Below are 13,843 nucleotides of genomic sequence, written 5' to 3'. Positions count from 1 at the left end.
GTCAGTCATCTCTCTCTTTCGGTGGCTCCTTTCCCGAAGCGACTCTCGCCTCATTTTCTAAGGACTATTCTCGCTTGCCTCATTATGTTCTGGCCGTCGTGGGCAAAAACGAACACGGCGATACGTGGAAGAGAATAGCTCGCGCGGAGAACGACGACCTTACGCGCCGAAATGTCGCTTCGCACCCAGAGTGTATTTAGAACCCTCTAGGATTTTTTGTTTATGCAATTATAGCTATAATCGTTTCCCTTCTCTGTAAATTAATGCGTGGAAAATTGCCAGATTTTAACATTCGACACTCCTTTCAAACGAGTCTTTTGTCGTATCGTTAGAATCTATCTAAACATCTTTGACATGCAAATTTCAGATGCAAATATTATAATACAAAATGTATAATACAGAAAAATTATGTCATAGTAATAATAATTAAGTATCTAGCAAAAAGAAATGTTACTTCGACGGATCGGACACAATTTTCTTCCTGACAGATAAAAACGCGAAATGATTTAGCATATCAGTGGAAGTAAATCGTCGGCGAAACCCTTCGCACTGTGTCTCTTTTTCCTGGAAGCGAACTACTTTTAAATTCAAACGCGAAGGGCAGACGATGACGCAGGGTCCTCCGTCGTCTAGCGATGCCGGGATGCGACATTAATGTCGCTTCCTCTTTCCGAGTAACGAAAGGGATCTCGCTCGAAGAAAAAGCACGCTTTTTATAGAGAACTATGCGATCGGAGCAATCCGCTCGAAAAAGAAAGACACGACTTTCCAATCGCGAGACGTGAATCGTTCAAGAGTTTGACTTAAATCCGTATCGAGGAAATCTTCAACATATTACGCTAATAACGCAAAGTTATATCTTCCCTCCCGATTGAAAGACGCTCGATTTTTTAAGTAAAATTCTCGCGTCTCTAATTTGAAATTATGAGCATCCTACAAGTTATGGATCTATAATTTCTCGAAGACGCGACGAAGATGTCGGGATCTGAATAGTGTTTCAAACTGAACAGAGTCTCGCTACTCTAGGCGTCTCGCTTGATCGAGTGTATATTACATAATGAGCTTTTTCTTTATTACGCATGCAAGCGTTATTTTTAACGCGCTTCACAAAGTGTCATGTGCGCACGCCCGAGAGTTACGTTCTAAATCCGCGTACCGTGTAAATCATCGCGCTCACGCACGTGCGTGCGAGAGCACCCGACCGCTCACGTGCCACGACCGGCTGTATACTTAAGCGCCGCGCATGAGAGCCTCCTCCTCGGCCTGGACTTTTCATCGTTTTTCACGGTTTTTCTCCACGCCTATCCGCGGGCGGTTCACCATGACGTGCATCTGCATGCTTGGGATAAAAAGCCGACGGTCTTATTACGCATTATTCTCCCGTTATTATCGTCACGGTTATATTGCCGCACCGACAACCATTAATCGACAATCATCGATCGTTAATTAAATAATCTCAATCGAATAGCAAGAGTCATCGAATATTGAAAGGTCTCTCGCTCAAAGAGAAAAGTTTCTCTCTTCTCTGAAAGAAATAAAATCGTTCGGAAAACGACGAAGAAAACAATCCGAGTTGAAGTTAAGCTAGCAGCTATAACAGCCTATAATTTTGCAATCGTAACTATACCATAATGATACAATGTGGTGGAATATATCCCGTTCCGCGATTTTTCCGACTTGTGACGGAACGAACCTCGTTCCTCGCCTCGAGTGCGTAACGCGTTTCCCGATGCGAAGCAGAACGATGGTGGGATCAACTACGGGGAGAAGAGAAAGAGATAGAAAGAGTGATATATAAGTACGACAAGATTCGCCCGCGGAACGATCTTCCGACAAGCACGGCGGCCACGAGAAGGAACAACTACGGCTGGAAGGACGAAGACGAAGCGCGATACCGGGGTGCGTAACCGCGTAAGGCGTGTGGCCGCAAGCACGCACGTGCGTGAGCACGATGATTTACGCGCGGACGCGAATTTAGACCGCGGTTAATGCGGGTCCAATCTCTCGGCCAACGCTGCTGCTGCTGGAAGAAACGGCGGGTTAGTCGCGCGTTTCGCGCTCGCCGGCTTTCCGCTATACTTATCGGCGCGACCATCTCGAAACACGCGTGTAGAACGCGATGCAAATTGTAGAGAGATGCGTTGGCATCATACTTTAAGAACGCGGGTGCAGCAGATGCTAAATCTGCAGGATAAAATTATCTTTATAATAATTAATTATCTTTATAATTGGCTACGTTTTGATCGATGTTTCTTTTCTCTAAAACATGACTCTTTCTAAATTTTGATTATAATTTGAATAAGTTAATTTTTTGGCGACTTGATTATTTGTAGCTTTTAATTTTATCATTTATTTTAATCAATCATATATCATTCAGACCATTTATTTCCGAACAAATTTAAAAAATGATAAGATTTAGATGAATGTGATTTACAAAAAAATATATAAACGTCAAAAGCATGATTTTCTAGAAAAAGGCTTTAAAAACTTTAATGCTATTTTTTGGCAAGAAGACTATATGTTCAAACTATTTTTTTAAGACACTTATATATTTAAACATTTTATATAACTCAAAATGTTTAGGAAAAAAAAATCCATTTCAAGAAAAAAAATTAATGTTTCAATCATTTTAAAGTACTCCATCTCTCTTAAATACCTTGTAAGAGAACTCGGACACGCTGTAGCGAGCACATGGAATTCCTCTATAATCTCATTAAATCTCATTAAAAAAAATAACGTTAAATCCAAGTTAACCCGTTACTATTTTTTGCAAATCGACCAAAAGAAACCTTCGCGCGTTTTATATCTTTACTTTATACCCGCTTCTCTTCTTGAACTTGCCGACTTATACATATACTTGTTGAAAACGGAATAGGTACCGTAATTTAAACCGACAGAATCAAATGCGAGATCGCGCGACGAGCCTTTTTCTCGCACCGGGCGGAGAGGCTTCAAATCCGTCGCACAAAGCAGCAACAGAGAACTCGTGTCGTTCCTCTTGCAGCTTCTCTCGCGGCCGATTTTACCTCCGCCTTCGCGCTCAAAGGACGAAAACGGTGAGGCGGAGAGAAACAAGGGTAGACGGGTGGCAGAATGGAATGGAATGGAATTCGAGAGGCGCAAGAGCGAAATCTCCGTCGCTCGGAGAAGAAATACGAGCGGTGAGACGAACAGTTGTGGTGCGTTCTTTGACTTTTGTAAAAACGACCGTTAAATCCAAAATCACGCAAGAAAATATGACTATGGCTGCTCTTTCGCGCAAAGATCCAGCTTATAATAAAATGAGCGAGTCACGACAGAGATAATACAGAAATATCTATATTATCTTCGTCGGAGAAGAGAAAAAATATATATAGGAGTGAGAGGGTTCTATCGCATGCGAGTCTGCTTTCTGACAGCTCCTATACTGACTGTTATAAGACACCGGTAGCATGGAAAGAAGCCGGGAGGATACATAATTACGCGCGGAGGAGGGATTTTCATGTTACGACAAACCGTTCGCGTCTAGAAGAGAACCCTTTATTACGACCATTAGGTTTAATGCTAGGAAACGACGTTAGTTGAGCCCCTCCCGCAAGGCATCCTCCTTCTGCGCGAGCGTTGGACTTCGCGGCCGTTAAGCAGATGCTGTATCGTATAATGTGAGGAGACGAATCCTCTCGATCAGAAAGATAATAAAATTAACTTTTATTAACGTAACGTGTCTCGTTAAGTGGGACTCGTGTAGCGACACGGGAATCTCCCCGTCATTAGGAAGATTCTTCTCCCCGAGCCTCTGTTTAGATAAACAGATAGGATTTCTCCCTGCCTTTGGCTCGGTTGTCGTTGACCAAGAAAAAGACACAGTGAGTAGAATTGGTTGTATAAATTTAACTTAATTTTGTAAAAAAAATAATTCCATCTATTTGCGATAAATAATTTCAAACATGGAGTTTATTATTTTTGCGTGCAATATATATATATATATATATATATATATATATATATATATCGGGTGCAACGAAAATAGACGACTGTCTCGGGAGGATCGGTTCTCATCAGCATCTATAAATGCGCCGTGGATGCGCGTGTCATCATCGTCTGGCTACGCCGATGCACGCGCTCGCAACAAAATCATTGTGACCAATGAAACGTAATATTGTGCGCACGTGTTAGAAACAGGCCATAGAAGAGAGTTCTACGTTAATACTAAACACGAAGACCGGTGACGAATTCCACGTAGAGATATTCCAAATGTTAAACACATATATATATATATACTCTTCTGAAAAAAAAAACTCGACAAAAGACTTGATTTTTTAAGATTAATTAAGAGACAATGTTTTTCTTTCTCTTAATATATATTTAATATAGACTCAATAATAATTGTTATCTCTTGCTATGAAACTCCTCGTTTCTTTGAGCGAGAAAAGGGAGCGACACCCGATACTACTGAAATTCGTGCTGGAAGAGAGTGACAGTTACAAAAGCGACTGGTATCCCCCTTATATTAAATCTCGCGAACGCAGACAACAGAGAGTCGCGCTAATAATGCCCGCACATCCGTGCATATGTGTATTTAACGTCTCGTCGCGTTTGTGTGCGCGCTATGATACCGCAAATAGAACCGCCGGAGGAGACGTCCAACTGTCTGGTGCACTCACAAAAATAGGATTGTGTCGCCCCGTCATGTATCGCTCCAAAACGTTACGCGACAAAACCGCGGCGCGAATCGGGGTTACGAGACGTTTTTACAATAAAGCATCGAGAGAGAGAGAGAGAGAGAGAGAAAATGCAAAACCACCGTCTTCAATTACAATATCCATCATCAATTGGCGAATATAAGTATCTCATTTACTACACTTCACAAACTTTATATATTCATCAGTCTTAATTTATTTATGCACGATATTCGCGTTATTAATCTTATACGAAAGATCTCTCTTTCGTGCGCGAATATTCCTCAATTTTATCTATTTTTAATGAAACGGACCGCGTTATTATAATTGCAGTAATTATCGTAATAAGACCGTGGAGAATATTAATTGTGAAGTATAAGCGTAAGGAATAATGACGGTGCAACGGGTATGAGGTAATTAAAAAATAATTGCGCGCGAGCATCTCGCTCGGATCTCCAAAGTAAACATTCCAAACGCGCGGCTTACGTAAGCGCAACACGGTCAGCGTTGCAGCAGATGAAACACACAGGGCAAACGATAGAAACGCCTCGCCCTTTACGAGCGGGATGGCCTTTTTGCCGTCTGTGTTTGCTTTCGAGGCTGATGTAAACGGCGCGGCGAGGGTGGCATTTGTCCACCAGACACGATGTGTTCGCCAGGCTCGCGAATTAATCCGAAACGCTCCTAAATAAGAAGAGGAATCGCGCGAAAAGAATCGACAAATGTCTGCCTCGGTCCCCTTTGTTTTCCTCGTACGTGGCAACTTTTTCTTCTTGGGAGAGTCGGTTTGAGCTTCCCCGTCTTATTAATTCGATAGCACGCACAATTCTTAAATTGATTTACGGCCCATCCTTACAAATTCGGTGATTCCGAGCTATAAAACGGACGTATAATAGCTCGGACCCAGCGGGTCGCCCAGCGGGTGATCTCGCTTCCTACGATGCGGATCTATCTACTTACGATCGCGTCGTAAGGCGCGTATATAATCCAAAGCTGTGAAACGGACGCGACGACGATCGCGTTGTATAAGCACGAGGATCACGTATAGGGCCGGTGAAGCGCCGTCGTTAATACTTAAAGGGTCCGTGCGGATCACGCGGAGGTGCGCTTCCTGTAAACGCTCGCGCTCGCTGTTCCGTGTACTAACGAGTGTTCCTCGTGTAACCAGAAGCCAAGAGTACGTAGTTAAACGTGTAGTATAACGCACGTTACCGACCTATGTATATGTTGATGCTCGCGCCTGCGGAAGAGCATAGACCAGACTTTTAATTTCCGATTGCCTTAAATTCGTGATCGAGTTATCAATTTTAATCAAGTTCGTTTATTTAATTAGAAAAAGTAAACTAGTGGGACACAGTTCGATGGAAAGATTTTATAGAAGAGACCTCTGTCGATATACTTGTATGATTTAGCGACACTGCGAAATCTCGAAAATGATTGGAGAAGCGTTTCTATTATGACGATGAGTGGACAAAATTCAGTGCAATGTGAAAAATGTCAGAAAACAAGTCTTGTATATGCAAAGGAATTAGACTTATGCGCGAAAATTGTGTTTAAAAAATTTTATCTATTCATATATTATAGTATTTTCAAAACAATTTGAAATTTATTTTCAAATGTTTATATTTTATATAATCTTAATTTTATATGATCAATCCTTTGCATATTTAAAATAAAGAAAAATGTGTAAGATAATAATCAGTTAATTTGGAATTATTATTTTTATATCAGCACACACACACATGCTTTAATTATGTCTGTTAATTATAAAAATCCTCCCATCTTATTAGCCTTTGTCTCTCTCTCTTTCTCTCTGAAAGTCATCGACAATATCTGTTGAAAATAACACGGTCGACGGGAGACGAGACTTCCTCCAGTTTCTCTGGAAGATTCCGCCGCTTCAATCGCGCGTTGTTTCAAAACCACGAGCGACACGACGAAATGTCTCAAGGTATTCTTCTTTCTGCTCCTTTCGCCTCTGTTTCTTCTCCTTCGGACACGTCTATTCCTGCTATTCCTGGGTGACCGGGGTGAGGGCAGAATGCGCGCGTCCTCGGCGAGTCGCGGAAAGGTGACAGGTGCCGAGTGCTTCTATAAATTGCGATCTTGAAAGAAAGAGGGAACGAGAAAACGAAGAAGGTCGAAGAGGGAGGGAGCGAGAAAGTGGGAAGAAACCGCCAAGTGACCCCTGGGCTGCTATCTTTAGCTTGTTTCTGAGCCCTAACACCGTTCTCCCTTGGAAACACGTGCGACGGTAAAACGTCAGTTCTGCATTCGCAAACATCATTGATGTCTGAACGCTTGTGCTCGATATATGAGCGTCAAATTTGAAGGATTTTAAAAAATGCATCGAGAAACTTTCAGGGGGAAATAAAATCGACATGTTCCGATATAATTATTCGCACAAACGATCGTAGAAGCTTTCTGTTTCTCCTTCGACAAATGCAGAGATTCTTGCAGTGAAGACGACAAGATCTAGTAGCGCGCAAAGCGGATTGATATTCGCGCGCGTTCGAGAGGTTAAGGTTTCTGGAATATCTCGTAGCTCAATGAATACTGGTTGGCACCAAGTTGGAATCACGCGAGTGTATCGATTATGAATGAGTCTCCAGATCCATTCAGCTTGAACGTGACCCAACGCGCCCCAGATGAGCCTTGGTCCATCCCCGGCTCACCTAGAGGCCCGGTCACTTTCATTCTGCGACACTTGTGCCTATCCTAAGCCGCTGTTGCGACCTCGAAACACGCGATGAAGAAGACAGGGGCAATAAACTCGATCAATGTGTAAAGATATCGTGTATCCAATATCGAATCGCGATATATATAAAATAAATATAATAAATATTGCTTAACCATCGTATCTGGAATTTTGCTCGTATATCAACTGGATATTTCCATCATAAATTTTCAAGGAGACTTAACGCAGGCCTTTTCCTATACATCGCCTCGTTAGAGCAACGATAATAAATTACCGCGCATCTAAATAAGATACAAAAATGCGCGATGAAATTTCTCATAAGGTCCCGATCGCGACCTAAGTAAACTATTTGCTCTCGGTTGCTCCTGGCAGGAGAGAAGATTAACGTCGCGCACCGCGGATATCCAACCGTGCGTGGAGGTCCACTACTGCGCTACGGACCCCCTTCGCCTGCTCCTTCTCCTCCCTTCGTTTCCGCGCCCCGTTCGCGGACCCTCTGACGACCGCAACTATTTCCAGACGCGTTTAATTAATCTTGAACCAAAAACGTCGAGTTAGAAAATGGCCGACGGACGGTCGGTTAGGCTCGGGCATCGGCCACCTGGCAGAAATAGCAGCCATGGAGACGCGGCTCCACGGACTTGAGGTTTCCTCCGTATATACGCGAGCGCGAGAGAGACGGAGTGATAGGACGACGAGGGAAAGAGAGAGAGAAAGAGAAAGAGAGATGAAAATTAATGAAGGAATAAACGAGATAGACTTGGCATCTGCCAACCGCTATCTCTCGTCACCGATGGTTTCGACTTCCCCGAGATGAACATCGTCCGATTCATTCAATCCGTTCGATCGGCACTCTTGATGCGTGCTCTGATAATCTCGATATAATCTCCTTAATAATAGACGTCAAACATAAGAAATTTTATTAAATAATTAACAAGTAATTAAATAGCATGTCGCAGTTTCAATATATCGCATACTTCGGTGTTTCCGGCGATAAATCTTTATTTCGCAGTGCCAAAATTAGTATAATTAAGTTAAAAGATTTACGATATAAGATACGAAATATCCTCCCTCCCTTCCTTTTTCGCTGGAGCTTGCCAGGTAGAGTTGCGCGAGAGATCTCCTCTCTTAATTCGCCAGGTCAACGGATATCCGCGAAACGCAGATTCCGAAAAGTGGCCGACTCGCCGCTAATAATAACCAGTCCAGTCCCCCCCGTATCGCGTATACGAGCCGGATTTATATTTCGCGTCGTACCGGAAACCGATTCCGAAATATCTCGCGTGTGCGCGCGCGACCGCGGAAGTATTCACAAAAAGAATAATCCGCCGGTCCACTCTGGGCCGGCGTCGAAATCTCCCGCCCACGAGAAACGTGTCCGCGGCCAAAAACACGGGATCGCTTTCGTTAGGCGAACGAAACGGTGGTTCTGACTGATCAGCTATCCCGTGGATATATGTATACATATATCCCGTCCCGTGAAACGGGAATCGGATACGCGCACTTCCGGCGGCTCTTCTTCCCGCGGAGGAAATTTCCAGCGAGAGCGAAAAAGAGCCCCCTGAATCCATTAATAAAGCTTCCACGCGTCTTTCATGCCTCATATCAAGCGTTTCAGTTGATCTCGATTTAATTGACGTTGGCAGCTACACGACGTGTACAGTTTAAAATGACTGCTGCAATCAAGGGAGAGTTAATGTCGTCGCGATACCACGCAACTTGGAAGGTTGCTTCGTTCAAAGGGATGGGAGTGAGTCTGCGACTTTCCTTCAGCTTGAGAAATGACTGCGCGCTATTGACCGATTGACTCCGCAATTAGTAACCTGATTTCCTGTTCGTGGCATATAATAATGTACGAAGGTTAAAAAACCCCGTCGCTCTCTCGAGAGATTCTATCGAAACAAATCACGACGATTTGCTACGTCGTTGCATGAGTTTAATTGCCTGGGTCTCTTATTATTATTAGAAAACGAGATTATTTTATCGCGCGCTGCTAAACCATGGGCATCTCGTTTTCTACGTAAAAAAAAAAAGATTTAACGCGTTTAAAAAATAAAGATGAACGTGAAAGTGTGTCCGGCAACATTTAATCTCGCGTGTGAGTGGCGTGCGCCGAGATAGCCGTTTCGGTGCGGTTGCAAGGAACGCGAGACGATAAGAGCGAACGATAAGAATGCGAGGTGCGCCTTGTCTCGCCTCCTCCCTCCGGGGTAGTTACCCGCGTACTGTTATTTTCAATGGACGGAGTCGGCCACCATGAAATTTCGTATCGCCTTCAACATCAAAGCTCGCCATCGCCATACATCTTTCACGCGCGTATTCGCGGCGACTACTTACAAACTTGCGGCGCAAAATATTGTTGTATATAACTTTAGCTTTCAAGAAACTTGCAGTACCATTTAATTAAAAATAAATAATAATTATCTATTTATTAATTAATATATTTAAATAATTATCTAATTAATAAATAGATTTAAATTTTAAATTTTAAATTTAAATTCAATTTATTCGTCGAATTTTTAATTAACTCTTATTCATACATTTATGAAGTTGGCATCCGGTTTTTAGAAACTTCAATGTATGTGTTGATTTTTTATTTACTACTAATCGATTGTTTTTGAAAAGGATCGATCGCGCCGATATGACTTGATAACATGACAGATGATGAGACGTATCTGTCTATCACGAGAATCAATAGGTCTTGAAAAAAATTTACAATTTTCTGTGGAAGCGCGTACACCAAAATGCGCGCAAAACATTTTTAATGTCACACGTCGAGGATGAAGAGTCGGAAAATGGCAGCGGACGTACGAACGACATAGGTTAGCTACTCACTCTTTTTATGAACAAATGTCTAATATATTTTCCAGAGGTTATTAATATATTAGGTTATATAACATATATATATATATATATATAAAATCGAAAATTATTAAAATAATTTTAATTCTATTTTAATAGAATTTTTGAAATTTATGTTTCGTAAAATATTTATGTCGTCTCACTTTCAAAATCAAAATTATACGAAATATTTGATATGCTATTGCATATTGCATTGATATTTGTCAGTGGCAAACGAACCTGATAAATCTGTCGCGAAAGTAAGCTCGAGAAATTCTTTCAACGAAGAGATTCGGGTGTGGCTTAAAACGAATCATATATTGGATAACGCGGAATCTAAATCCAATGCGGAAACAGATGAAAAAAATGAGAAATGCTTCGATACGAAATCACGAGATAAAGACGGTATGTTTTATGTCAAACTGTCTGTTTTTCGAAGAAATAATTACGTTACGATCCATAATAACACAAATATGCGTATACGTGTGTATTATTAATATGAAGTTATTTCGAAATAAGAGTAATCGTTTATGAAATTACGGATAAAATAATTTTATAGATGCGTGCATTGCCTCCGGCGATATTTGTAGAATCTGTCATATGGGCGGAAATGCCCCAATCACGGAAAATCATTCGTCATGCGACTTGCAAAATCAGACTGATCGGTCATCAGCACCGTCAAACTTGACCTATCTCAGTCCTTTGATCTCAGCCTGCAAGTGAGTTTTCGGCTTATTATAGAAAGCTAAATATTATTCTACGAACAGATTTAATAGAGCTTTATAGATCTCTGACCTCGGACTATGTATGCGAATGAATTATAATTGAAAGAAATGATATCGGGTATTAATTTTCTCAAATCGATGACATATTGATTATATGAATCATGTTTGTAGATAGAAAATAACGAGAATCTCTAAAGATATTTTTTTTATTAATATTTTTTATTTATTAATATTAATATTTTATTATATATTAATATATTAATTACTATTAATATTAATATAATAAATATTAATATAACAATATATATATATATATTAATATTAATATAATAAAAAATATTAATATTAATAAAAAAATATCTTTAGATATTTTCATTATTTTATTTAATATTTCGTATCTCGAAAAAAAATATTATAAAAGTTTGTTTTTTTTTCGGTTTTCTTTGGGGATGTTTTCTCTAAATGACACGACAGATGCCGAGGTACGGTGGCTCTGGTGCACGCCGAGTGCCTCGAGAGATGGCTGACCGAATCCGGTCGCGCGAGATGCGAGCTCTGCGGCTACAAGTACGCGACCAAGAGGGTACGTCGTTACAGCCTTTTTCGAAGCGTCATAATATGGTTCCACACCGTAATAGCCACTCGGCAAGTGAGTTAACTCACGCGTTACCCTCCTCTCTCATTCTGCATCCGAACTCTCCAAGTCGGATTTGACACGCGATACAAATATTAATATATCGGATGTACTTCGTTAATCATCTTTAAGTCGCGAAAGAGATAATATCATAAAAGAGAGATATCGTAAAGCCATGAAACAAATATCGATATACCTATATACACGGCGTGTCGTGTAAAATTGAAATCGTATTACAAGCTAATTTGACAAGATGATGTTATGGAAATCGCGACCTGTTTATATTATGATTAAACTCTTAATTATCCCGACAATTCATCTCGTTATTTAATACGTGTTCCTTCGAGATGTTGCTCGATATCGGGTACTTGGCGATGACTACGCCCGTGGCTGCGTTTTCCTGCTACGTATGCGCCTTAGCCTTGAAGACATTGCTGCAAAACGGCTTTTACGAGATACCGTGGATGATAGTCGCCATGTTACCAACCTGCTTATTGACGCTGATAGCTTATTGGCGATGGATAATTACGTTAGGGAGGTAAGGGACCGTTCGGCTCAAATCAGCTCGTGCGCGGATGAAAACGCGGTCGTTAATGGAAAAGGAGTTAATTAAGATATTACGCGTGCAAAAAATACGATTATGTGATTATTAAAGTTTGGCGAGCTGCGATATGCGTTTTGAGACAATGTCGACTATTGAAAAAAAAAAAAAAAAAAATGATTCGAGAGCGTTTACTATCGTGTCGTTACGAACGTAAATCTTGGCATTAATATTATATATATATTCTATTTATAAATATGTTATTATATAGATTATATCAATTATATTTAATATATATAGTTTATATATAATCTATAATAACTATGCGAGATATATATATAAAGTATAACTCTTCCCTTGTACAGATTGCACGGTCATCGATGGAGACGCTACTGGAGAAGCAACTTTGTGATTCGTTTGATTCCCCATAACAACCTGGAGGACGGTGTTGATCTGCGAGAACAATCGAGCGATCATTTCGACGTGGAGGATTTCGAATGGAGGCTCGAGGAGATCGAAGAGTTCGCGTGACTCTTTCGCGACCTGCAATCGTGATATTTAATTGCGCGACAATCGTTTTCTATTTCTACTCGTCGGAACCTTCATACAGCTGCGCGATATTTAATTGCATTTTATTAACTCAACATTTCAATTAAAACTCATTGTCGCGTAACAAAGACGATTCGTCGTCGCATCAGAGCCAAATTAAGATTCGCCCGATGCTTCCGGAGATACATGTGTGATTTGTGCCTGGATTTTATATTATTTTTAAAAGAACTCTGTATTTTTTTCGACAACTTTTTCTAGCGTTTGATTAAAGTAACTGAAATATTATTCAGACTTCAATTTTTATTAAAGAAAAACTGTGACTTTGTTTGAACGATTCTTGAATTAAAAGTCCAGAGACATTTCATGTTTTCAATATTCGAGCAGACGAATTTCGTTTTCCGCGGATGTAAACAATATGACAGATATCTTTACGATACAGATGGAGGATAGGAATGCGAGGCAAAAGCTCGACGAAAAGCAGAAAAGAACCTGCCGACTGAATAAACCTGTTGCTCTCGAGCCATGCGGAATCCTGTTGCATTTCACTTTCATCTTATCGAAAGCGATTGCTCGCACGCGGCAATTTTTTATTGTTATTTGTATGTTTTAATGATATTTATATATACCACTCTCCCGTACGGCAAAAAAAGGATTAAATTTATTAATCGGCATGTTCCCCCTTACTACCTTGTCGTGAGATGCTCGAACTGGATTTCTGAATCATCAGCAGTGTTGCAATTTCATCATGATAACACCGTTTACGGAGCCTTCGACTCGCACTGTGACTATTATCATATAAAAAGATATCGGTATATCACTTTCAATTTATCTGTTATTGATTCGCTGCAATTTACCCACATTATCTTAGCAAGTAAAATTACACTCGGACGTGTCAGAATTAATCAGTAAATTCGAGAGGGCTTATATCGATCCTTTTCACAGAAGATACGAATTTGATTTTTAAATAAAGAGATTCCGATTCATATTATAGACATTCAATAACGAGTCGAAGACTTCGTTAAAAACCTTGTGTGAAAGAGAGAGAGAGAAAAAATGCAATAATTCCCTTCTTCATGAAATATTCATATAAAATCAACACGAATATTATCATCCCGTCGTAATCGACGCATTCAGTGATTACCCAAAAAGAGTATACGGCATTAATAATACGATCAGCATCGATTCGCGCTTTAATCG

The 13,843-nt window shown here is 40.5% G+C and overlaps 2 protein-coding genes across 2 annotated transcripts in view; one reads left to right on the top strand and one right to left on the bottom strand.

The window, feature by feature from the left end:
• Ets96b (ETS variant transcription factor Ets96B) overlaps positions 1-13,843 on the bottom strand; it is a 92,029-nt gene that overhangs the window by 25,126 nt on the left and 53,060 nt on the right. The window lies entirely within an intron of this gene.
• Positions 10,121-12,628, top strand: LOC145933213 (E3 ubiquitin-protein ligase MARCHF2). Its single transcript, XM_083032774.1, has 6 exons — positions 10,121-10,178; positions 10,426-10,602; positions 10,757-10,916; positions 11,397-11,571; positions 11,904-12,094; positions 12,463-12,628. Exons 1-6 carry the CDS (start codon positions 10,121-10,123, stop codon positions 12,626-12,628), a joined length of 927 nt encoding a protein of 308 aa, XP_082888900.1.

Source organism: Prenolepis imparis, unplaced genomic scaffold (genome assembly GCF_030444845.1).
Source record: "Prenolepis imparis isolate NDT839.2.m4 unplaced genomic scaffold, iyPreImpa1.0 SCAF_2, whole genome shotgun sequence".
NCBI classification, from domain to species: domain Eukaryota; kingdom Metazoa; phylum Arthropoda; class Insecta; order Hymenoptera; family Formicidae; genus Prenolepis; species Prenolepis imparis.
This window is presented reverse-complemented; position numbering and strand designations above follow the sequence as displayed.